At 43.4% G+C, this 26,834-nt stretch overlaps 1 protein-coding gene across 2 annotated transcripts in view; it reads left to right on the top strand.

The window, feature by feature from the left end:
* Positions 1-26,834, top strand: part of LOC141567617 (uncharacterized) — a 341,191-nt gene that overhangs the window by 140,940 nt on the left and 173,417 nt on the right. For both annotated transcript variants that reach the window (XR_012490420.1, XM_074315600.1), the window contains one exon: positions 2,493-2,585. Coding sequence is in view for 1 of the 2 variants with exons in the window: in XM_074315600.1 (XP_074171701.1) it covers positions 2,570-2,585 (16 nt within the window). In the remaining variant the exon portion in view is untranslated. The remainder of the gene's footprint in view (positions 1-2,492; positions 2,586-26,834) is intronic.

Genomic DNA, 26,834 nt, shown 5'->3' with positions numbered 1-26,834 from the left:
ACAGACAGGTCTGAGCCAATTTTCCTTAGAAGTGACTTGACAAGTCTACTCCAATTTCAGAGCAGTTTCACATCTAATGTTTCACTGTGTCCCTGGGGTTACCTACTGTGTCAAGTTCAGATATTTACTGGGAAGTTCACAGGAGATATTAATATGACAATATTTCCAGTTAACAAAGTATGTGACAGCATCATCATTATTCTTTAAAAAACATTTTCAAAACAACTCTGCTAAGAGATATTTTATTAGCATGTTACGGATAAGAGTCTTCCCGGGAAACCATCACCACTGCACTGAAGATGGAACATTCCCATCTCCTCAGAAGACTCCTTCAGGCCCCTGTGCAGCCAGTCCCCTTCTCTCTCTCCTGGGAATCCACTGATCTGCTTTCTGTCACTTAGATTGCTTTTGCTTTTGCTGGAATCTCCTATAAGTGAAATCATACTTTGATGTCTTTTGTATAGAAAGACGTCACCTGTGTTCATTCCTTTTTATTGCTGAGCAGTGTTCCTTGATGGCATATGACGGTGTGTTTGCTAGTTACTGGTCATTGGACATTTGGTGTTTTCCCCAGTTCTTAGCCATTATGAATAAACACCTATAAATATTTTTGCAGACCTTGTGGGAACATAGATTTACAGTTCTCTTGAGTAACGGAGTCGATGGGTCATATAGTAAAGTGTATGTGTAAGTTTATAAGAAACTGCCTAATTATTTTCCTACCTGGTTAATCCATTTTATGTTCTCCTCAGCATTGTATGAGAGTACCAGTTACTCTACATGCTTGCCAACAGTTTATATTTTAATTGCAATTTTAGTCATTCTAGTCGGTGTGTAGTAGTGTCTCTTTTTGGTTTTAATTTGCGTTTCTCTGATGACTAAGGGTATTGAGTATCTTTCAATGTGCTAATTGCCTATTCATATATCTTTTTTAGTGGCACGTCTCTCTTTTAATTGAATTGTTCTTTTATTATTTTTTAAATTGGGGAATGTTGGGGAATGATGTGTTTTTCCAGGGCCCATCAGCTCCAAGTGAAGTTGTTGTCCTTCAATCTAGTTGTGGAGGGCGCAGCTCAGCTCCAAGTTCAGCTGCCATTTTCAATCTTTAGTTGCAGGGGGCACAGCCCACAATCCCATGCGAGAATTGAACCAGTAACCTTGTTGTTGAGAGCTCGCACTCTAACCAACTGAGCCATCCAGCCGCCCCGATTTATTCTCTTATTATTGAGTTCTAAGTTCTTTTCATATTCTTGATAAATCTTTGTCTGGCATATATTTATATTTACACTTACACACATACACACACATGCATCCGATGTTTTCTCCCATGGCTTGCCTTTTCATGTTCCTAACACGGTCTTTCAAAGAGAAGTTTAAAATTTTGATGATGTTTAATTGATCAATTTTTTTCTTGTGAGATTTATGCTTTTAGTATGCTAAGAATCTTTGTTGATCCCAAACCACAGAGATTTTAATCTATGTTTTCTTCTAGATGTTTTACAGTTTAACTTTTATGTTTAGGTCTATGATCAATTTCAAGTCAATGTTTGTGTATGTTGTGAGGGACAGGTGGAAGTTTATTTTTATTTTTTTGTATGGATATCTAGTTGTCCCAAACCATTTTTGAAAATACGGTCCTTTGTCTTTTGAATTATGTTGTCATCTTTGTAAAAAAATCAGTTGAGCATACGTATGTGTGGATCTATCTCTGGACTTGTTATTCTGGTTCATTGATCTATATATCTAGCCTTACATTAATAAACATTGTTTTGATTATTGTAGCCTCAGGGGAAATCTTGAAGTCAGTCAGCATAAAACCTCTAAGTTTATTCTTCTTTTTCAAAATTGTTTTGGCTGTTTTAGATCCTTTGTATTTCCATCTGAATTTTAGAATCAGCTAATCAATTTCCACAAAATAAACCTGCTGGAATTGTGACTGAGATTGATTGCATTGATGCTACAGATTACTTTTGGGAGAACTGGTACCTTAACAGCATTGAGTGTTTTAAACCAAACATGGGTCATGTCCATTTATTTGGGTCTTATTTAATTTATTTCAGCAATGTTTTGTAATTTTCTCTCTTTGTGTGTGTGTGTGTGTGTGTGTGTGTGTGTGTGGCGGGGGGGGTGGGGTCCGAGCCAACTTGTGCTCGATTTATTCCTAGTATTTTATGTTTTTGGTGCTACTGCACATAGAATCATTTTAAAATTTTATTATTTTAAAATTTCATTTTCCAATGAACTGTGGCTAATATGAAAGATTACCATTGATTTTTGTATACTAACCTTACGTTGTACGACCGTGCTAAATTCACATACAAGTTCTCTTACTTGACGTGAGATATCTGCATTCCCCACAGAAGTGTTGCTAGTTACCATTGTGTAGATCTTGCACATTTTTTAAATTTATCCTTAAGTATTTTTTTTGTTTGAGAATGTTACTGCAAACGATCTTTTAAAATCATTTCCTTTTTCGATTATGTTTTGCTCAGGCACCAGTGTTCTTCAGACACTTCAGTCGACTCCATGGTGTCGCTGGGGCTGAGAGACGCTGTCCTGAAGGCTGGTCATGAACCTTGCTGGAGGTGGGTCCCCTACTTGTGTTTGTTTTGTTCTTTTGTTGTGATGCATGTGGATGGCTCAGATCACTCAAGCATCTGAGGGTCCCATCAAGAAGCAGAGTCATTTGTACCTATGGCAAAGAGGAACCCTTGAGATTCCTCTTAATGGAAAATGCTATTGGGCTTCAAAGGGGATAGGCTCCTACAGGGGACTTAATGGATCCTGAAGTAGGTGATTGACCTGGTGTGGACGTGTCTATGCTGGTGGGCTGGATTTGAACTTCAGCTCCTCAGGACTCGCCGTGTGCTGGGCATTGATGCTGGGAGGCGAACTTTGCAGTTCCGTGGGCTAACTATTTCCTCTGAGGTTATATGTATATATGTTGTAGGCGGTGGGGCTGCATTGGGGAGGACCCGTCGGAGATGTTTTTGTACGATTTTTCTTAATTAGGAGGAAAGAGATAGAAGCTGGGGTGTGAGTCAGCAACCCATTCTTTATTCTCCCCTGTACTCCAAGTAATGGTATTTAACGGAAAGGCAAATGCATTCATCTTCCCAGCATCCTGGCCCATGGAAGCCAAGAGGCTCTGTCAGAAGAGATATTAGGGGCTATAAAAAGCTATTCAATCCCTTCCCCTCCTTTCTCTCACTTTGTAACCCCCTTCTCCCCAGGCGATTGGTGTTGCGCTTGCTAACTCTTCCTCACCTGGAAGTCTTAGGCCTCGCGGGCATTTTATCCAATTCAGATTGAGTTTACCTTACCATTCTTCTCTTCTCTCCATCATTTCTCTGCCGGGGGTGACAACACAATGGAAGGATTTGTCTTTCTGCTTTATTCTGTCAATTTCTAAAAGAGCTGGGTGATGTGCCCCTGGGCATAGGAGAGCAAAGCAGCCCCCCTGGGACAGGCAGCAGCTGACGTGATGCTTCCAGCCACGTGGCCTGGTGCTTCTGAGCCAGGCTTAGGGAAACAGGTGTCCCTTGTCTTTTTTCCATGTTTTTTTTGTTTTAAGCCTTGGCATCTGTACCTTGTCTCATCTCCCAGCAGTACCCATACCAGGGTGGAGTTGGGCAGCATTTGTCCCGTTGGATCATAAAATTGTCCTGGAGGAGAGCGATCCATTCCCTAAGGATTTTCTCGCTCTCTCTTTGTTCTTTCATTCTTCCAGGATGCCGTGACCTCCGATGCCTCTGCCCACATTCCTGCTCTCTCCCATTTTCATTTTTCTAATGGCAGGTTCAGAAAATTCAATCCCACACCCAGGTATTGAGCACTGACTCCATACCAGGGACCGTGGCGAGCAGGAAGGATACAGTAGGAAATGGGACCTGGTCTTTTCTCACAAGAAGCAGGTCTACTGGAAGAGACAGACATACACAGATGCAAACACTCGTCAGTCAAGGTCAGGAATGACACACTGTGAGTTGTCTAGTTCAACTGGAAGGCAGCACATGTGGCTTGCGAGGAGTAGCAGAGCCAGAGATGGGACCAGAAGGCAAGTTGGGGCCTTTGTTTACAGCGCAGTGGTCAGACATCTGCACAATCTATGAAGTGATCCCCTGATAAGTCCAGTGCCCATCTGGCACCCTACATAATCTTAACAACATATTGATTCTGTGTTTCATATCCCTGTGACTATTTCCTTGACTACCAATTTGTACTTTCTAATCCCTTCACCTTCTCCCCCACGTCTTTTTAATTTTAGCCATTTTCTTGGCTGCATAGTGGTCTCTCACGTATTAATTTGCATTTCCTATATGACTGATGGTTCTGAGTACATCTTCATCTTCACGTGGGCTGTTAGAATATTTGTGTATCTGTGTGGGAAGCACACATTCAAGTTTTTCACCCACTTTTTTTGTTTTCTCCTTTTTCTCATTGTTTTTAGGAGAATTCTGGATACACGTCTGTCGTTGAATATGTGTTTTGTGAATACCTTCTTCTGTGTGTGGTATTTTCTCTTGATAATGTGTTTTGAAGAGCACGAGCTTTTGTTTTCATTGATCAATTACTTAGTTTATGGTTGGTGCTGCTGCTGCCCTGCTTAGGAAATATTTGTCTACTGTAAGGTACTGCTCTCATTTTGGAGATTAAAAAAAAAAACAAGAAGCAAAATGAGTCAAGGCTACAGAGCAAGTGACAGGGCCAGAACGAGCCCCGGGACCTCTTTAGTCCCACGGTCCTCTTACTGGGTGTCCACGTACTGTTCTCCTCACTAATAGAGGTGCCATAGATGAAGCCACCAACCTCTTTCCATCACTGTGACCTCCTACCCCACAGTCAAAGGGGATCAAATTTAAGATGTTCCAAATGTATTGAGCACCTTGAAACCATTCCTACCCAGTTGTTCCTTCTCTAGAAATCTGAAACGTAGACAAAGTGTTATACACACAAATGTTCACGGCAGTGTGGTTTTCAGTGGCAAAAAGGGAAGAAAATAACCTCAATATTCAGCTATCATAGACTGGCTAAGTTGTGGCACGTCTATAACATTGACTAGTACAGCTGCATAATATTCAAATGAAGGTACTTTTGAAAATTATTTAGTGGCCTGTGAAAATGAGCACAGTATACTATATATTTCTTTCCATTTTAAAAACTCATCTTTATTGAGGTACAATTTATATTCAAAAATGCACCCACGGCAGGGTAAAAGTTGATAAGTTTTCTTTTTATTTTGTAAAACAAACTTCACTGAGGTATAATTTATATACAATAAAATAGAGCAATTTTAAGGTTACAGTGTGATGAGTTTAGAAAAATGGATACAGTCATGTAACCACCACCATCCCAATCACGACACAGGATATTTCTATTACTCCCCAAAATGCCCTCCTGCTCCTTGTGTGTTGTTGTTTCTTCCCACTCAACCGAGGCAGCCATTGATCTGTATTCTGTTGCCATAGATGAGATTTCCCTTTCCTAGGATTTCATACAAATGGAACAATACAGTGTTTTGTCTTTTCGCTGTAGCTTCTTTCCGTCAGCACAATGGTTTTGAGGTGCGTCTGTGTCGTCGCAGGTATTGCTAGCTCTTTTATATTGCTGCGTACTATTCCATTGAATAAATATTCCCGATTTCTTTATCCATTCTCCTGTTGATGGGCATTTGTGTTGTTACTGGTTTTGGGTTAACACAAACGAAGCTGCTAAGAATGTTCAAGGCCAGGTGTTTGTATGGACACATCCTTTCAGTTCTCCTGGGTAAATACCTAAGATGTGGGTTGTCAGGTTGTACGGTGGGTGTATATTTAGCTTTGCAAGAAACCGCCCAACTCTTTCCCAGAGTGGCTGCACCGTTTTGTATTCCCACGAGAATTCCAGTTACTGTACATCCTTATTGGTCTTTGGAATTGTCAGGTTTTTAAATCAGTTTATTTTCTTTTTGTTTTTCATTTTAGCCATTCTAATGGGTATATAGTGATATCTCATTTTGTTTTCTTAAATAACAGCTTTATTGACATTTAATACACACACCATAAAGTTCATCTGTGTAAAGTGTGTAGTTTGATGATTTTACTGTATTGAAAGATTTGTGCAACCATCAACATAATCTAATTTTAAAATATTTATATCTCCCCAAAAGAAATCTTGTACTCATTAGCCATCTCTTCTCATGCCTCCCATGCAGTATACTATTAGGTAGAAAACAAAAAGCAAAACATAAATTATTATTCCAAACACATGTATATATTAATACATATTATATATTCATATGTATGGAAAAAAGACTAGAAGGAACTACGTCAAACACAAACCTTAGTTGTCTCATGGCAGTGGCATTTATAAGTAACTTTATTTTCTTCTCTGTAGTTTTTAGAATTTCAAAATTCCCCACAGTGAGCACATACTTTATGATTTGAAAAAAAATAAGTCATTATTTGTATATGAAAAAAAGACATTTCTTTAGACTATGTCTATCGAGAGGGGCAGCACCATTGCAGCGACTGACACTCTGTGTTTGCAGTCTGATTTCCTTTGGGACAAGAACTTGTAAAATTTTCTTCTTCTGGGTTTCGCAGTTAGTTGGCAGCATAAACTTGCTGTTTGCGATATTTACGTGAACTGCCTGGGGGAGTCCTGTAAACTACTCTGCGAGTTGGTTTCTCTATTGACAGGCTGTTGAATGCTTAGAAAATGTGCTCTGGAAAGCAAATCCATATGGGAGTTGACTCAACGGGGAACACATTGTTTGGTGACACATCAAGAGAAGTGAAGAGAGGTTGGTGTTTGGTTGAGATCTCGTTCTCCCAGTTTGTGGGCATGGATGCGTGTCGGTATGGAATGCACATTTGTACAAGTACATAACATATATTTTTACATTGTAAGCTACTGTGGATTTAGGCGACTATATGCATTGGTCCTCAAGTTCTACTTTAATGACCATCGTGCAGTATGATTTAGGGTAAGTCGGATTCTGATTCCTTTAATTACATTTTCCCCTCGACGTCATGGAGACCTCACTAACCCCCATCACAACGCATGGCCCCTGGAAATGAATTGAGTCACATCTGTGCTTTGAACAAAAAAATGTGCTTTGCTTGGAAGCGGCACACTATTTCACATCTCAAAGGTCACTTTCTGGGGTGAAATTGAACTGATATGAACCATTTTCCCAAGAAGAAATAGACTGCGGTGGACTTGGCTGAGCCAGAGATTGATTGCAAAGAAACAAACCCCACTTAGGCTAGCTGAAACGGAGGGTGCAGAAGGTACACTGTAAGGATTGAATAAACAGAAAAAAAAAAGCAGCAAGGTTTGAGGCAGTCTCTTTCTCTCTGTGTTGGTCCTTATGCTCTCTTGTCCTTGCATTTCTTTCTATGCCTATACAACTCTCTCTTTTAGGCTGTTCTTTACAGGCTGGCTCCTTCTGCTTCTACCTGGTTTGTGCTCTAGTCAGTGGTTTTCCTGTTTTGATTTTTGTTTTTGTTTTTCCCAAGCCCCATGATAGAGACATGTAATGAGGACGGTGACAGGTAAAGTAGTCTGTGGTCAGCAGCCTTTACAGTGGCCCATAATGATCCCCTTCTCCTGGGATTCGTGTCCTGCTGTAACCCCCTCCCTATGAGAGTGAACTGGATTTAGAATTCGCTGAGGTGCTACTTCCAAGTTAGGTTACCCAAAGACTGTGGCTTCCATCTTCTGCGCTGTCTCTAGCTTGCTCGCTCTGATGGAAATAATGTCATGTTGTGAGCTGTCCTATGGTGTGGTCCATGCGGCAAGGAACCGGGGGAGGCCTCTGGTCCAATAGCCTCAAGGAAATGTGTCCTGCCAACAGCCAAGTGAGTTAACTTGGGGAGCTGGGGGTAACCCCTGTCTGAGCCTGGAGATGACTGCAGCCCTGGCAATACCTGGAAACACCCAGCAAAGCCACGCCTGGATTCCTAACTCACAGAAACTGTGAGATACTGTTTTTAAAGCACTAAATTTGGGGTGATTTGTAACACAGCAATAGGTAATGAATACCTGGTCCGCTGAATAATGCTGGTTTTGAAGCACAGGATCCAGCCTCACCTCAAAATAAATTATAAGAGGTGACGTGACCCGAGGAGCTATTCTGGAGAGGTTGTTTTGGCCGAAGTGCCAATTCCCTCCAGCATGTGGACAAGTTCAAGTGCAGCAGTACCATGTCTGCCATGCGGCCAGCTGGGCAGGAGAAGTTAGGTTCTAACAGCAACAGCGTAGATATAGAAAATGCAAACAGGAAGGACTCCATTTTAGAGCACCCCAGATGATAGCCAGATGTTTCAGCCTGTGTTGTAATATCAGAGAGGTGTAGAGGGGTGTGCTTGGTGAATTCTAGTGTCCTTTACAATTCCAAAGGACAGTGAATCTGAGTATGTGCCCATGGATGCCAAGCCCCTATGGCTGGTGCCTTATGTGGCTGGTGTGGACCAGAGAAGTCCCAGTCTTATGGAAAGTCCCTGGGATGAAAGGTCAGACGAGGAAGACTGTTACGTCTGAGTCTCACTGCAGGCATGGTTTGGCTCAGAGGTATGGAGAGCGTTCAGGTGGTCAGACTATTTCACAGGGAAGACATTTCAGCAGGTCTCCATGAACGAGACTCCTCAAAATCATGTATCGCCCCCAATAGATTCCACACATCTATTTAAAAGTTCTTTTATTGGGGAGTAAACCCATAGTCAGAGAATACGTTGAGAGAGAAAGTTTTCTTAACTGCCCTTGCCCCCAGGGCAGAGTGTTCCCTAAGTGTCCTTGCATACCAAGAAAATGTGTGCTGGGTTCTTCAATTCTTTGTCCGCCCCCACCTCCCAGACTTCTTGGGCTCTGCTTCTACAATATCGGTTGCATCTACCTCCTTCCTCTTAGGCGTCCTCATCTGCCTCACACCAGATGTTTCCCTGTTCTTCTTCAGGTCTACAAGTTGCAGTCCAATGACAATGTACATTCGAAATCTTTAAGCACAGCTTTGCTGACACATGCGTCCTGTCTCCACGGAAGGAATTGTGAAAGAAATTGTACAACACAGGAGAGACTTTTCCTCTGTTCCTTCAAAAGCAGGTTTCCTTAAGCTGCTCCACGTAACCTTTAGCTTGGGAGGCTGGTCCTTGTGGAAGAAGGGGTGAGAAATCGCCCTTTCTCTGCCACGCATGCTCCTACCCAGAATTCAGCAGCAGCCTGGGACACGCCGGGATGGGTGCAGCCCAGCCGGCAGCTGTGATTGCTCTGTACCCAGAGGTGGACATGTTATTAATATTAGTCTCATTCGGGTATTAATGGAGAACTGTGCTCGTGAAGGGATGGCTACAGGAAGAACGAGAACTGAGAGAAGAGACAGCTATTGTGTCTGATTCTCAAGGTTACCTGTTGAGATAGGACTGCAGGTCCCTTGTGGCCTGGAAAAGCAATTCCTCTCCGATAGCTTCATAATAAAGAAGAAAGACCCTTTTGCTAATAATACCTTGTATTTATCTCACGTCTTTCTCCAGAGAAACTGCAAGTGCTTCACAGATTTTATCTTTATAGAAAGCTGATCAGTAGGTGTAAAGACCTTCTAGTTAACTCCGCCCCTCTGTCCCTAACTCAGTCACCTTCCTTCTGGTGGTGATGGCTGACGCAAGTGGATCTGTGATCACCCTTGCAGCCGGGCTATATTCCAGGGTACAGGATGGCCCAGTTCCCCCCAGGACCCTTCAGCATCTCTTGTTTACGAGTGCCCTCTCCGGAATCCCACTCCAGCAGTTTTAAATGAAAGGGACTTGATTCAAAGGAATTGAGAGTATTTCAAAGAATTCAAGAGCCATAAGAATGGCTGAATCTCAGGAAGGGCCTGCCAAGCCATCATTCTCTCTCTCTTTCTTGCAGTGGGATCACAGTTTCCTGGGGTTGCCCCTCTCTGTGTACTTGTTTCCTTCTCCTGCCTCTCTCTCTATAGACCCCATTTCTCTGCTCGCTTCTCTGGATCAATGGCCCCCAAATGGCAGCCTTGCGTTTTCAGGTTAAGGGCGGGCAAGTCATGTAGTCTGGTTGCCCTTTAAGAGGATGCAGATCGGCTCAGCTTGGCGCTTAGATGGGTGTCCACACGGTCTAGTCATTTCCTGTGGTAAGAAGGCCTTCCTCCTCCAGGGTGTAGAAGGATTCGTGCCCTTTATCTCCTCTTAGGTTGCTATTCCCTTTGCTTTGCTTGGGATGGCCTTAACCTTGACCCCTCAGAGGATCTTCAGCCCATATCTTTTTTTCTCTGAGAGGCCACCCCCAGCTCCCTTCCTTGCCTCTCCAACCCCTACCTGCTCTGCACAACCTGTCAGCCCGTCTTTGCCTCCATTGTCTTATCACTCTTGGCTTATCTGTGACCCTGATTCTGTCCTACTCGGGAGAGCCTTGACAGCAATGCCTTTGTTCTCCTTTCGGCATCTTGAAAGCTAACATAATACTTAGCAAGTATCTGTTGCACGAACGAACGTATGCAGGAAAACCACTACCTCTCACGAAACAAAGGCTTTGTCTTCATGCTTATGTTTTGTGAGTAGCAGGAGAAACGATCTTCCTGTTTAAGAAGGACCTATCCCTGACCAAATAAAGAGCCTTGGGAACAAAGTACGCTTGCCACTAGGTCCTTTCACTTCGAGGGATTGAAGGTGGCACAGGGAGGCTGCAGCCGCAGTGCAAGGTCCCGCTGTCTGTCCTGGTTCAGGAATTCTTGTCCTTTTTCTTGCAGTCGATCAGTCTTACGGCTACGGAAATGCGGGTGTTGGGGAATCAGCGGTTATGCAGTGCACAGCCTTCCATTTTGTTTTATGATAATGTATATATAGCTTAGTGATTATATTATGAATCGCTGTGGATTTGTGATCATGGACCCCTCAAATTGATGTTAGTTAGGATCCTTTTGCTTTCAAATTTGCAGCAATAACTAAACATGGCAAAATTACTGTGTAACAGGAGGAGGGGCCCGGGGGAGGAGGGTAGGAATGAAGGGTGGCAAACCTGAATCCCTGGAAGAGTTTTCCATGTGGCCCATCTCCCACCTTCACCTGACACCCGTTCCGATCTTGTTCCCCAGGTTACCTGATCCTTCCCGCTCTCCTAGGTGACAGTTTTCACTTTCACCTCTTTGTTCTCTGCTTCCATCTCACTCTCCCAGGCTCTGGTAGAGATGGTAAGAAAGAGGAGAAGAAGGAAGGGAAAGAATGGATGAGAGCTCCTCCTCTCCTGTTTTTTTTGTCCCTGATGCTTCCAGATACCTCATTATCCCACGCTGGGAAAGCCTCTTCTTAAGTTTCCAAGTCTCCCTGATTTTTTTTAGTCACAAGCCAATATCTTTGCTGGTGTGTGGCAGCCGTGGAGCCCACGGTGAGGTGTTTAGACATAAACACCGTTTAATCCACTATTAAGTCCTTCAGTTTGTGTTCTCATAGCATTAACCATAATGAACTCTTCATATACTGATGTCAGTTTAATATGCTGCTTCCCCAGGAAGGGCCTAGTAGTTCAGCAGTAATTAATGATGACTTATTGCAAATGGTGTCCCTGACTTACGGCTGCTCCTGGGTGACGTGCACATCTCTCCAATGAAGCCATAACAGTATTTAGCATTCACATAGCCCTTCACACCCTAAGAACACTTCGTAATTGAGTTAGCTGCACTGTCACTATTCTTTATGCCGATCCTGTCATATGGGTTAGCAGAGGTGTCCCTCGTCACAGGCAAGCTTGACATACCGAGTTTCCAACTCGCCATATTGCTAACCTGGAGGAATCACATTTGTGTATCTCAGAGTCTAGAATGCAAGGTGTTGGGGTGCTGGGGTTCATCAGGTATACAATGGCGATAGCTTCCTAGGGAGCACGAGACTGCAGGCTAACTCTGTCAGGCATTGTAAATATCCGGAAAGAATGAAGGGGGCAGCTGAAGTCTAGGTCATGTGCCACCAGATCTTGAGAGGCGAAAGAAGGTGGCACCCACAGGAAGGGGGATCTCTGAGATACAGAAAAGTCCACAGAGGAAAAACAAGCCACTAATTTGGATCATAGGAATGACCAAGGTCATAAGTTTTTGTTGTCAGAATTTTCAACCTATGTTATGGGGTGGTGTTTTCACAGGGAAACATCTTTCTCTGTGACCAAAATCGTTTGGAATCATTTGGGAATTTGCTTTATACGGTGGATGTTAAAAATCAATGTGGTTGGACCACATTTACACTGTAGAGTAAGGGGAGGGAAATCCCCTGGTAATTTTCTCCGTTTTCAGGGTAGAGGACGTTCAGAACTGAGGAGATGGCCAACGAGCTCAGCCTGATAGAGCAAGGAGGGCAGATTGGAGAGAAATCTTTGCTCATACAAGTTAGGATCCTTTTTCTTCTCCTCTCTACTCTTTGTCTCTTGCTTACTGATGCTGCCCTTTGGTGCGGGACACATTATAGAGTCTGAAATACTAAACACATCCATTTGAAACAATATTTTGATTTCTAATAACTGATAAGGTGAGGGGAAATGAGGTCCCCCTCTGGCCAGAAAAAGGTCAGTCTTTACTCTCCATGGGAGAAAGATAAGCCCAGTCAATTTGTGAAGGTGGTGTCAAAATTAAATTATTTCTCCAGAAACATATATATATATATATATATATATATGTAAAATCTCCAACTCCTCTTTCTTGGAAGAAGTGTATTGCCATCTTTCCTTTGTCTTTCTTCTGCAGCAACCTCCGGGACCTTAATTAATCCCTGCTCTTGATTTTTATTGGTTCATTTCTGTCTCATGCTTGTCTTGCTTGCCAACCCCGTTTTCAAACAGAAATTGGCTCCCACAACAGACAACTAAGAATTCATTTCAAGCTCAGATATGAGTAGAACTCATATCAGAAACTTTTAATTATTATTCCTTGACTCTTGTATCAAAACCTTTTGATGAAGCCCCAGAAAACAAGTGACACATTCAAATCAGATTTGCAATTTGCACCTTCATGGAGGGGTTGGCAGGGAAGCTTTATTCTGATGTCTTAAAAAAAAAAAAAATCCATTTGCGTTGGTTGGGAAATGTAACCTTGTTTGCCTCTGGGGCTGTGTCCCTGGGCCAGTAATGATGATACATCAATTCAAGTTTCAAGCAGGCTGGTGGTGCTCAAAACATCAAGTTCACCTGGGAAGGGAGGATGTGTCCTTGGGGTGACCTCCACCTCCCTGCACACCCCTTGCAGAAGCTTCTAGGTGGAGAAGGGGCAGACCCACTGGGGAGGGGAGGCAGTGTGGTAAATACCCAGCAGAGGCAACTCTAGAGTCTGACTGTCTGAAATTCAATTTCTGACTCTCCACTTCCTAGACATGTTAGCCTGGGCAAGTCACTTGACCTTGAGTCTCAATTTCCTCACTGGGAAAACTGGCATGATAATATCCAGCCTACAGGGCTGTCGTAAAGATTAAATGATGTACTCAGGCAATTGGCAGATGGGAGCGCTCAGTCAAGGGTCACTTTTCTTGATATGCAGAGTTAGAAGGTGGTGAGAGAAGTAGAAGGCAGGGCAGCAAATATTTGTGACCCACAGACATGGAGAAAGTCTCACTAGCTGACAGCTTGTTTGGTCCCCATTAGAGCATATATGAGGTCAGACAATTAAGTTTGTGAACTCATCCTAGAAAAAGTGCTGCGTCCCTCATTGCTGAATATCACTATGGTCACCTTCCATGTACTCCCCTTGGGAAGCTATGCACTGATGCCAGTGCCTACTCTACCCTTCAAAGCAATTTTGGAACTCTTTTTCTGGAATGGCCATCAGAGCTGTTGTTGTATTACCCTTGATGTCCTGAATGTCATCAAAATGCCTTCCTTTCAATATTTCCTTTATCTTCGGGTAAAGAAAGAAGTCATTGGGGGTCAGATCAGGTGAGTAGGGAGGGTGTTCCAATACAGTTATTTGTTTACTGGCTAAAAACTCCCTCACAGACAGTGCCATGTGAGCTGGTGCAGTGTTATGATGCAAGAGCCATGAATTGTTGGCGAAAAGTTCAGGTCGTTTTCATTTACCTTTTTCACGCAGCCTTTTCAGCACTTCCAAAGAGTCAACTTGGTTAACTGTTTGTCCAGTTGGTACAAATTCATAATGAATAATCCCTCCGATATCAAAAAAGGTTAGCGAACAAGTTCACACACAATTGTCAGACCTTTGTAAATTAAATCTCCATGCCATCTCATCCACTGGCTTCATGGACAGAGTAATGAGTAACGAGGATCTTCTCCAGGCAGACCAGTGAGGGGTGGGGGTGGGGATTGTGGGTAGCAGAAGAGGCTATGTAAGTTTTTCCGGGTCACCAGCTGGTGGGTGGTAGAGCCAGAATTTGCATTCAGGTTGCCTGACTCCAGAACAATGGTTCTGAACCTTCCCTGCACACTAAAGTCACCTGGGGAGCTCCTTAATGTACAGATGCCCAGGCTAGGCCCCAGCTCAACTAACCAGAGCCTCTGGGGGTGAGATCCAGGCAGCAGTAGATTTTAAAGTTCCCCAGATGATGACAGTGTGTGGCAAGGCTGAGAAAAACTGCTGGAGAGCAGAGCAGTGGTTTTCAGAGTGTGGTCCCTGAGTCATCAGCAGCCCCTGGGGAACTGGGGAACATGCTCATTATCATGGTCCACTCCAGACCCTTTGAAAAAAATTAAATTTATTGGGGTGACATTGGTAAATAAGGATACATAAGTATCAAGTGCACAATTCTGTACTACATCACGTGTATATTGCATTATGTGCTCACCACCCAAAGTCTAGTCTCCTTCCATCACCATCTATTTGACCCCCTTTACCCTCTTCATCCTCCCCCACCCCCCTTCCCCTCTGGTAACCACCATACTGTTATCTGTGTCTCTGAGTTCATTTTTTACTTTGTTTTATATCCCACATATGAGTGAAATCATATGGTTCTCGTCCTTTTCCATCTCACTTATTTTGCTTAGCATGATACTCTCCAGATCCATTTATGTTGTCACAAATGGCACTATTTCATCTTTTCTTATGGCGGAGTACTATTCCATTGTGTATATGTACCACATCTTCTTTATCCAATGATCCATCGAAGGAACTTAGCTTGTTTCCATGTCTTGGCCACCGTGAATAATGCTGCAAAGAACATAGGGGTACATATATCTTGACAGATAAATGTTTTCAGATTTTTCCACCCCAGACCTTCTGAATTGGAAACTTCGGGGGGGGGGGCAGCAATCCGTGTTTCCACAGCGCCCCCAGGGGATTCTGCTTCATGCTGGTTTGAGAACCGCTGCTTCCGAGCTGTGCTTCTCAACCTGTGAATCACTGAGGGATCTTGCTAAAGTGTAGGTACAGACTCCATGGGCCCAGAGTGGGACCTGAGCTTTAGAATTGGTGGCACAGATGCTTGTGCAAGGGAGCTGCCTCTCGGGTCCCAGGGTCTCTGCAGCAGCAGCATCACCTGGGATGTTTGTCACCAGGCACATTCCTGGGCTCTGCTCCAGCCTACTGGATTCTAATCTCTGAGGGTGGGACCAGGCAGTATACATTTACACTAACGCCACGGTGATATTTTTAATGTGCTGCTAAGTTTGAGAACCTGTGTTCCCAAGGAGCTTGACCATGACAGCACGTCCCTTTCAGGCCATAGGGCTGGCCAGCCAGACAGCCAGTCAGGGTCTAGACAGCTTGCCTTTGGTGCTGTAACTTAAAAAAAAGAAACCAACAACAGAAGCCCTCAGGCTGCTGTTAGCGCACCTCCACCTAAGAACCACATCTTAATATGTCCACAGGCTGCAGAGAGCAGGGCTATATTAATCCCTGGATCCCTGACACTGGCCTGTCCAAAGATCTTGGGCCCTGTTGCTAGAAATACAACTCTATTTCGCCCTCTGGTTTTGTGGTGCCCGCCCGGCCTGCCTAACCACCCCACTGACTCAGCAATGTCTGGCCAGCCCACAGGCCAGTAGGTTAGGAGCTGTCATGACTCTTCTTGGGTGTAAATACACTGCTGTGCCACAGGTGGTAGCCACTGCTTTAGCTTAACGAGCACAGAACAATGGAAACCCAAAGCGCTGGCTTCTAGTTCAGCTCGAGGAAAATATATGTTCACGTGGGTAGTGTGCAGACCTGGAAGCAGTCTCTTCCTAGAGTGTCAGCCCTTACTCTGGGGCAGTTTAGGCTGGTTTCACCACAGGGCACACAAGTGTTTTTGAACCCAGGCTCTTGTAAGCACTGTAGTTCTGTAACCCCGGGGTGGGCAGGTGGGCAGGGCTAGCTGTGGCCCACACAGAATACGTACAGGAGGGCCTAGGAATAAAGACACCCCAGAACCCTCAGCCATCTCCCCTCAACTACATCAGCCTTTGCCCCTTAGCAAGGAGCTTGGAACTTCACCCTTGGCTGTTTATTCCTTTAGATCTCATGGGATTCTTCCAGAGTCCTCTCCGAAAACCTAAGATCTAAATATTCCTGAGCTGTTTCCTCATCTCTGAAATGGGCAGTCCTCATTTAGACTGGAGTTAGGATTATGTAGTTAATATATGAGAAGAAAAGCGGTTGGAAGAAGGCCTGGTACAGAGCAAAGGCTATGTAAACGTTAGCTGCGATTGTTGTTATTATTACCAGGTAAGGTACAAAACCGACATCTTTTTTTGGGGGGAGAAGTATTACCTGCTTTTCTTCTAGATTTGCTAAACGTGCCATAACCTGGGGTTTACAGTTCCCAAGCCATTCTAATCATAATGGAGCCAGATGCAGGGAGAAGGGGCCATTAAATAACATGGGACCATCCCTTCCATCCTGAAGAGTGAGGGGCTCTGATGCCCCTGTCGTCTAGAAAACAGTGGCTAACATGGTAACGGGCTTGTGTAGGAATCTTCTTTGACAGATGAACAGAAATGACCAACAGGTTGAGCCTCTGCAGCCCAGCCTCTGCCCGCTTGCTGGCGGCTTGGTCTCGCGTGCAGCACAAGGCCTCCTTCTGCTTGTTCTGCTACAAGGCCTCTGGATGGAAGAACAGCCATTAAAAAGCAATTTTTAAGGGTTCAGTAGAGGTCTTCTTAATGAAATGCGATGAGACAGAAAGGGCATGTGACAGCCTCCCGGTGTGTCTGCAGGGGCGGGGCTTCCTACACCACCCCCACCGGAAACACAAAGGACCACCCATGTCAGCAGCCAGGCTTCCGCTTGCCTTTCTGCTAGCCTGTCCTGGCCTCCTGGCTTCAAAGCTGCCCTCTGAGGCCCGTTCTAACAGGCTTCAAAGGCGCTGCTCTGTGTTACTGTCGCTGGGCATCCAGGTGGTGTTGTGCAGGGCAAGAAGCAAGGGGAACAGGCACAGGGGCGGGGGTGGGGTGGGGTGGGGTGCTGGTATTGGAAGGTGGCACGTGCACTCGCCCATCTCACCTCCCATGCACTCATTATAAACACAGCACGTGCTCGTGCACTTACAGGGCTCATTGGTGTTTGCTTTTTCTGTTGGTCATCATTTTATTTGGCCCCTTCTACCTCACCTCCCTTCCCTCTCCATCTAAGTCTAATCCCCACACTCTGGTCTGCCATCCTGGAGAGGGGGAGGGGCACGGAGATGAAATGAGGCTCAGAAGCAGGTGGGGGTCCCCAGGTGGCCTTTCTGACAGCTTTTGCAGAGGCCTGCGACCTCATGGAACACAGGGAGGGAGGGTAGGCATTTATATATGAGTTTTCCTCCGCTTCCACCCCCTCTCCAGTTTTATTTGTGGGGAAAATGAGGGTCAGCGGGTGAAGGGACTTACCTGAGGTCACTGGTCGGATGCTGACTGCTATACCTCATTACCCGGACAATATCTGTGTCCTTTGTCCACCCAGGCTTGGTGTCAGTACCTCACCATGGACTTAGGGACTTTGGAGATACTTGCTTGCTGATCGAAATAGTCCAGCTTTGCTATTTTCTTAACGTTTTCTAGTTTTGTGTTTAGCTGTTGAGTGAGAGAGACGAGGATATGCATTGCAATATGAAGACTGGGTTTTACTGGAAACTGAAAAGCTCAAAGTTTTGCTTTACCTTCTCCCATCTGAGACGGGCTCTGGAGAAGGCCTAGAAGATTCTAGGACAGGTTGAACCCCGTTCTCCGTCATTCTGTGGGGCCTGTTTACTTGTTCCTTGCCAGTTCACCTGCATGGTTTCCTCTCAGGGTCCAGGAGGTCAGGGAAGCAAACATGAGAGAATCAGAGTGGGTGGGTGTGGAGGACAGAGCCCAGGAGAAGGGGGGGGTCGTGAGTCGTCTTGTTTGTTTTGAGAACATTAAGATGCTGAAATTCAGCCCATTAAGGAAACATTTTAGAATTTCCCACCTGGGCCCCTGAAGCATGACTGTGTGACCTTCATGTGTCACCAACAGTAGCTCAGGGTTTCCTTCAGAGCTTTGTGCCTTAGGAGAATCCCTTCTACCAGTTTTCCGAGCCATATACTCTCCTGCCCATTCTAGCATGATCTGTTGGCCCTGGGTTACCATTTCCCTTTTTGCCTTTCAGTTTCTCCCCTTTACTTTCTTAGAGCTGATCTTGAGAGTTGTCTCCAGCCTGGAGCTAAAGGGGGGGGAGGATGGGCTCCTTGAGGAAGGACTGTCCTCTCTCACTGTCAGTATGGTCCTGGCTCACTTCAGGCTGGGCGGCTTGAGGACAGCAAGCCATATACATGTCAAGGACACGGAGACTGAATTGTTGTGTTGCCCATGGCAACTGATTCTGAGGTTCTCCTCTGGCTTGGCGGTGCCTGTGTTTGAGAACTAGTACACTTTCTTTGGGGTTTGAGAGTTTGTGGGTTTTCCCTAGCTGCACATGAAACTGTGATTTTTTTCTTTCTGGCAGTATTCTCACACACACACACACACACACACACACTCACTTTTGCATGCGTGCGTGCAGTCACGTCCCAAACCTTGTCTGACATATGAATATGTATTCTCAGCTGTTGATGTTGGAGGAGCTTCTGGAACACTTCCTGGGAGTCTGAGCCTGAGGAAAGTAGTTCTGGATCTCCAGGTTAATAAAGAAAGTGAAGAACAGCTGTGGAAGGAATACTTACTTGGAGACATGTTGGAGACATAGTTTTATTTCCAACTACCCAACGTAATGTCAGTGAGTCTCCTTTTCTTTATGTATTTATTGGGCCAGACGCCTTATCTCGAAAGGTTATTGTGAAGATTAAATGACATTAAATATGATAATGGCTGTGGAAATATCTATAGTGATTGATAAAAATGTTTCGATGAAGACCTGGGGTACCATTTGTGTGCGCGGTGCTAGGCGTTACTGGGGGATCTACAAAAGAAATAGAAGACATGGATCCTTCTTCAAAAAATTGTAGTAAAATACACATAACAAATTTATCATCTTAACCATTTTTCATTGTACAGTTAATTATTCACATTGTTCAGCCACAAGTCTCCAGAATGTTTTCATCTCTCAGAATTAAAACTCCATACCTGTGAAACGACAACTCTTCACTTTTCCATCCCCCACCCCCTGGCAAGCACCAGTTTCTATAAATCCAACTACTCTAGGGGCCTCCTCGAAGGGGAATTATACAGTATTTGTCTTTTTGTGACTGGCTTATTTCACTTAGCATAATGTCTTCAGGGTTCACCAATGTTGTAGCAGTGGTCAGAATTCCCTTCCTTTTTAAGGCTGGATAATATTCCAAGGGAAAGGATCTTTTAAAAATGCCTGGGTAACATAAAAAACAACATACATGTTGAGCCATGAAAAATGACCAAGCAGCCTGTCACACAAGGGACCCAGTGTGCAACAGTGGAGTAGGAGGGAGGGGACCATCCCACAGGGTTTCCTGGAGGCCCCTGCCCTCCCTGGGCCTGGCTCCATGTCGTAGGACGGAGCATTCCTGAGTGACAGCATCCGGATCAGGTGAAATACTTACATTTCTCAGAACTCTGTGCTCCAGGACAGCGATTCCCAAACAAATGGGACCGAAGAGTGGTGCAATTTGAATTTGAATTTGCTCTTGGGTCTCCAGGAGCGAGGGACCATTGGAGTTGGGGACAGAGAAGGGAGCAGCAAGCTCCCTTAGCCAAGGTCTCCTGGCTAAGGAGCTGGAGAGCAGAAGGTGCTGGTAAAAATGTTCTTTCCAGCCTGACATCTGAGAAACAATGGCTTATGTAAACATTTAACTCAGAGCCTGTGGGCTTAGCCAACAAGCTGCATGGCGGATGTTGGCCTGCCCACCTCCACCCATTCCCGGTGGGATAGAGTGCACATTCATATGTCCCCATTGCCTTATGGTTCAGTGACCCGCTTCCAGCAGCAGGGATCTGTGGTGGTCTCAGACTCGGACCCAGTGAATTAGCATCCCTCGTCCTGTGGGGAGAGGTGGAAGGCTTCCCTCGTATGGACCAGTGCAGAAATCTGAAGAGAGGGGCTCACTGCCCCCATTCCCTAATTCCAAGTATTTAGTGAATGCTTACCTCATTTCTCACCAGCAGCAAGAGGGTTCATTCTCTGAGTCGTGCTGCCAGTGATGGAAATTTGTTCCTATGGTCTTGCCCATTTTTCCTTAAGTTAACAGCAAATGCTTTGAGACAGGCATTCAGAATCCACCCACGACTGGGATGGATTTAAGTGTTTGGGTTTGTTTATTTGTTTTAGTCAAAATCGGGTGAGCCATTGCAAGGTCCCAGTTGATATTATTAGGTATTTATCATTCAACGTTTCTAACTCATTGCTATTCATTAGTAGATATGAAAGAAGTATTGCTTTGACTCCTCCTTGTTTTGGGTCTCCAGGAGTAAGCTAAATGAGCTAAGTGACAGGCTGCAGGGTAGAAGGAGAAATTGGGAGAACTGGTCCAGGGGGAGCCACGATGAGATGGCCTCTGGTTTGTAGGAGGCTGGGTTACTTGTGGGCATCTCTGACTGGTCTGGGAATAGGACAGGTTGTAGAAGGGCTGTCACACTTCTTGGACATTAAACCAGCATTTTATTGTGCTCAAATCGTAAATTTAAACATCAGAGAACGAATGCTTAAGAAACATTTACTTTAAGAAAAATGTGTCACAAAAGTGGTGTCTGTTTGAAGTCTGAGCCAGGTTGCAGAAGTGATGGCTCCTGGTTGAACTAAGTTGAATGAATGAACTTGCAACCTGGTTGCCAATAGTAACCTCTCTGCTGGACAAAGAAGGGAACCCATGAGCCAGCACAGTCCTGCCCAGCTTTGTTTGAATGTTGGTACAGAGGCATTTCTCTCCAGGTGATAAAGGTTAGCCCCAAGCAGGAGTAGAGAGCAAGCTGATTCTCAGCTTTGCCTCCTTCCCTCTTTTCCTCCCGGAAGCCCAGGTCCCCACTGAGACCTGAAATCTTCAAGTAGGTAGTGATGACATCAGCCTCAGGTAGACACGTTGGCTGGGGAGATGCAGGCAGGTAACGCTGGCATAAATCAAGGTTAATGCACATAAAAAAGAACTGGAGGTACTGAATAAACAGTGGTGGTTTTTCTTGGGGTTCTCAATAATATCTGTTATGTATTTCTTGGTGCTGTATTTCTTTACACTTTGCTCTTAATTTATTAGATAACTGCTCATTAATTATGAAACAAGGAATGTAATATTTTAATAAAATGTTAAATAGATGAAAATTGACCTGATTATAAACTTGACTTCATCTTTCTCATTAATAGTTGTGGCATAATAAAAAATACTAAGTATTTGGTCTTTGTTCCCGTTTCCTGGCACCAAGCTCCTAAAACCCTTTAAATTTCCTGAATGATAGGGGGTGTCTTTTGTTATGCATAATGAGCCCCTGTCAACCGTATCTGACCTTATGCTAATGAGGGACTCTTGGTGGGCCCCTAGAGAGCTTCTGGATGGGGATTGGTCACCAGAGAACCTACCATGTGAGGAGAGGGTTGGCATTTTCAGCCCCATTCCTCAACCATCCAGGAGGGAAGAAAAACTGGAGATTATCAGTCACCAATTGCCAGTGATTTAATCAATCATGCCTACAAAATGGAAATTCCATAAAAACCCCTAAACAGCAGGGTTTGGGGACTTATGGGTTGGTGAACACTGTTAGGTGCTGGTAGGGTTATGAGCCCAGAGAGGGCATGAAAGCTCTGTCTTCCTCTCCCACCAGTGATACCATGCCTCGATTGCTTCCATTTTGCTCTTCCTGAATTGCATCCTTTATACTTAACCAGTAATAGTAAGTAAAGTGCTTTCCTGAGTTTTGTCAGTTGTTCCAGCGAGTTATCAAAGGGGGGTGTCATGGAAGTCCCCAAATTTGTATTCAGAGAGCACTCCCTTTGTGGCTATTTGAAGTCAGGGCAGCCTTGTAGGACTGAACCCTTCAACCTGGTTCTAAATCCGGTAGTTAGTTCCAGGATTGAATTGAATTGTAGGTCATCCAGTGGGTATTGAAGAATCAGAATTGGTTGGTGTGGGGAAAAAAACCCTCAGTGTTTTTTTTTTTTTTTTTTTTTTTTGAACTGTCACATCATTAAACAAAAGCACCTCCCTAAGGAAGTTACCAGAACTACAAGATTCATGCCAAGGATAAAAACAAGCAACCAGCAGAGGACTTGCTTGGTAAACCATGCCTTGCAAGTGACAGCAGATATTACAAGGGACTTGGGGAAAGTGGCTCGGTGTAGATTGAGAACAGAATCAGAGCGGAGCTAGAAAGAAAATGAGTCATCAGTAGAAGAAGACATTTGCCTGTTGTCAAATGAACTAAAAAGTAGTCTGGAGGCTTTGGCTAGGAAAAATGACAAAGATTTATTCAAGGGTCTTAGGGTTTGCACACCAGAAACACAACTAGGCACAACCTCAGAAGTGTTTCAAAGAAGAAAGAAAAGTTAAGTACAAAGTGGATTCTTGAGAATCAGGCTTGCATTCTTAGCTCCTAGAGTTGGTCCAGGGGGGTTATCAGTCAGATGTCAGGTGGTCTGGGTGATGGATGTCCAGTGGTCTGGATCCATGGGTCCTTCCAGGGTTAATCACAGGGTCATCTGGGGGTCTGACATATAACCAGGCATTCACGTAGGACTGAAAATTCAACAGTTTAAGTTCCCAGGCTAGTTAAATCAAGAATAGAATAGTTTCCTCATAAGTCAACCTACTTGGTTTTAGTAATTTAGCAGTTTGGCTATCGTGATTCCATTTTATTTCTTCACTCTATTCCTCACTACATATAACCCATCAAGGGTAAATATCCAGAATATGTGGAGAATTCCATAAATCAATAAGAAAAAGATAAACAAGCCACTAAAAATCATCAAAGGATGAAGAGAAAGCAATTCACAGATGAGGAATCCTGAATAGCCCATACGTGAAAACATGCGATCTTACTGGTATCCAGAAAACACACAAAAAATATCCCACAATGAGATGCCATTTCATGTTTATCAGTTTTGCAAAAATTTAAATAGTTTTATAATACCAAGTATCAGCAAGAATGTGGGACGATAGGAAGTCTGTTATGATGCTGGTGGGAATAGTCTGTCTGGCAGTATCTAGAAAAATGTAAGACACACAGACTATGATCCAGCCATTGCACTTCCAGAGTGTATACGCTAAAGACGGTCATATATAGACAAGATGTGTAAAGATGATTGTTGCAGCCTTGTTTACAATGGTTTCCTAAGTAAGTTGCAGAATATTACAAATAGCATGAAATAATTTCTATAAATTTTAAAAACGTATAAAACAGTCCAATATACAATGGTACCTCGGTTTTCGAATGTAATCCATTCTGGAAGACCATTTGAGTTCTGAAACGTTCGAAAGCCGAGGCACGGTTTCCCCATAAAAAGTAATGCAAAATGGATTAATCCGTTCCAGACCTTTAAAATCAACACCTAAAACTGCAAATTTAGCATGAATTTTACTATCTAATGATACCATAAATCCATAAAATTTACGGCGTTTGTAAACTGAAATGTTTGAAAATGGACGTGCCACTGTACTTTTTTTGAAACACATATAGTAAGACTCAAATACACAGACGAGGATATACAGTGACTTCAGGAGAATTGTCTCTTACAGGAAGTGGGACAGGGTAGGGGTGAGGATTTAACTCTACCTGTAATGTTTTTGTTCTCTTAAAAAATCTTAAACAATATGGAAAAGTTTAGCAATTGTTAATTCTCTGTGGTGGATATGTGGGTATTTGTGTTATTATTCTCTGTGATTTTTGTATATTCTAAATAGTTCATATATGCATTCTTTTAAATAAGAAAGATAATGAAATCTTTCCCAATCTGGGCAAAACTGGATTCTGTAATTACTCTAGGTTCCTGCACTTGCTTATATGTGTATTGTTTCTTCCCCAAATCTGTGATCAAAGAAGCTTGTGTGGGACTAAGCAGAAATGCGAGAGTGTGATCTTAAAACCGTGGTCACTGACCGTGAGAGGGAAGTGGAAAGTCACCAGTGCAGGAATTCAGTCTACACCTTGCCTGGGAGATGGCCAGTCAACATCTACTCATGTGACTCTAGCAGCAGAAAATTCACTGCCTCTTGCACACCTGACCGTTCCATTGTGGGGGACATCTTCAAGGTCAGTTAGAGAGCTTTCTCCTATATAGGCGGGGTAGCTGTGGTTTTTGCTTTGTCCCTTTACCATGAGGGCAATAATGGTATGGACGCCTGTTTGTCCAGACCTTGGATGAGCAGCTTTCCACATCCCTCACCAATCTTGTTTATCCTTCTTTAGAGGCTCTGAGATGAGGTGGTGTGGAACCCAAAGTTAAAAAAGTGCCGTGGATGTGATCAGATAACATCAGAGCACAGGAAGCCCGTAATTCACTGGATATTGTACCTTAATAAGTTGGCTTCAGCTCTTTAAATAGCCACCTCTTATTATTGCCTTGTATTAGGTTTGTGATCAATGACTACCTAACTGTCCCTCTTGTGCCCCCAAATCTTTTTCGTATAAATTGCTGCCAAATTGCTACTCCCTCTGCAACCATTCTGCACTTGTACAAGTGAATTTCCGAGATTGCTGCTGGTCTGTGCATTTATACTTGTTAAATTTTATCTTCTTGGCTTCGGCCATGCATTCTAGAATTGAGATCATTCTGAACTTTGATTATCAAAGGCACGTGCTGGCCCCCCCAGGGGGTGTCGTCTGAATAACTGATTGACATATTTTCAAAAGGACAGAATCCTGCAGCAAGGCAGTGAAAACATTTCTCTGGATTGACACAGAAGCATTAATCTGTAGTCTTTGGTTACAGCAGTTCAATTGGCCATAAATCTGCCCCACATTGTTATCATCTGATACTGTAGGAATTGCAAGAGGTAGAGTGGTTAGAAGACTCAATATTGCAAAGATGTGAGTTATCTCCAGATGAATACATAAATTGAATGCAACTCAAGGCAAAATCCCAACAACTTTTTCATCACACTTGGTAAGCTGATTCTAAAATTTATTTGAGAGAGCGAAAGAAGGACCAGGAATAGCCAAGATAATTTTGAGGAAAAGAACCAGAATTGGGAAAATTGATCTGATACAAATCAAGGCTTATTATGAAGCTGTAATGATTTAGGGCAGTTTGGTACTGGCACAGAAAGCGAGACCAAAGGAACAGAAAAATACTAGAAATAAAATCACAAATATATGGGAATTTGATATGTGACAAGGTACATTGCAAATCTGTTAGGAGTGCCTAGGCTATTTAAAAATGGCACTGGGGTACCTGGTAATCTACAATGGAAGAAAAGTTGATCTCTCTTTCAAACCTATACTAATGTAGGTTCCAACATATTTAAAGACCTAAATGTAAAAATGAAAACTTCAAAATATTCGGGGAAAGTGTAAGGAAATACCTTCATGACCTTGGAAGTAGGAAGGTCTTTTTAAACAAGATGCCAAAAGCGTAAACAAAATGAGAAGTTTGATAGATTTGACTATGTTAAAATAAAAAAACATTCATGTATCAAAATATAAGTTAACAGTCAGGTTATAGACTTGGAAAAGGTGTTTGTAAACCTTATAAAAGATAAATAATTAGTCACCACAATATGAGAAAGCCACTTACAAATCCATATGAAAAATACAAATAATATAGCAGAAAAGAGAGGCAAAGGATATGACCAAGAATTTTCCAGAAAGGAAGCCTGAATGACCTGTGAATACATAGAAAATACTCAACCTCATTAGTAAACAGGCAAATGGAAATTAAAATCACAGTCAGATATATTTCTGACTTTTCAGATTGACAAAATTTAGGAAGTCTGCTAATAGCAAGTAGTGGTAAGAATGTGGGGCAAGGGGAACCATCATACACTGATGGTGAGTTTCGCTGGTGCAATCATGGAGAGAAAGTTTGGAAACAGCCAGTAAAGCTGACAATGCACATACCTTGTGGCTATAGTAATTTCATTCCCAGGTGTGAATTCTAGAGAAACTCACATACGCAGTAGGAGACATTTGCATGAGTGTGGATGCTGGCATTGTTATGAGAATGACATAATTAGAAACAACCTGAATGACCATCAACAAAAAAACGAATGAGCATACTATGAAACATTCATTCAATGCTATAGTTTCTGGTGATGGAAAATGATTGCACTAATTCTACACATGTATTAGGTTGGTGCAAAAGTAATTGCGGCTTAAAAGGTTAAAAATAATTGCAAAATTATTTTGCAAATAATTGTGCAATTATTTTTGCACCAACCTAATAACGTGTATAAATCTCAAAAACATAATGTTGAAGCAAAGAAAGCAAGTAGCAGAAGGATACATATCGTGTGATGCCATTTACATAAAGTCTAAAAACATGCAAATGATGCTATATATCAGGGGTGGCAAACTGTATCTAGCCTGTAGGCCAAATCTGACGTAAA

Source organism: Rhinolophus sinicus, linkage group LG11 (genome assembly GCF_036562045.2).
Source record: "Rhinolophus sinicus isolate RSC01 linkage group LG11, ASM3656204v1, whole genome shotgun sequence".
NCBI lineage: Eukaryota > Metazoa > Chordata > Mammalia > Chiroptera > Rhinolophidae > Rhinolophus > Rhinolophus sinicus.
The sequence above is the reverse complement of the archived record's forward strand: the minus strand, read 5'-3'. Positions and strand labels throughout refer to the sequence as shown.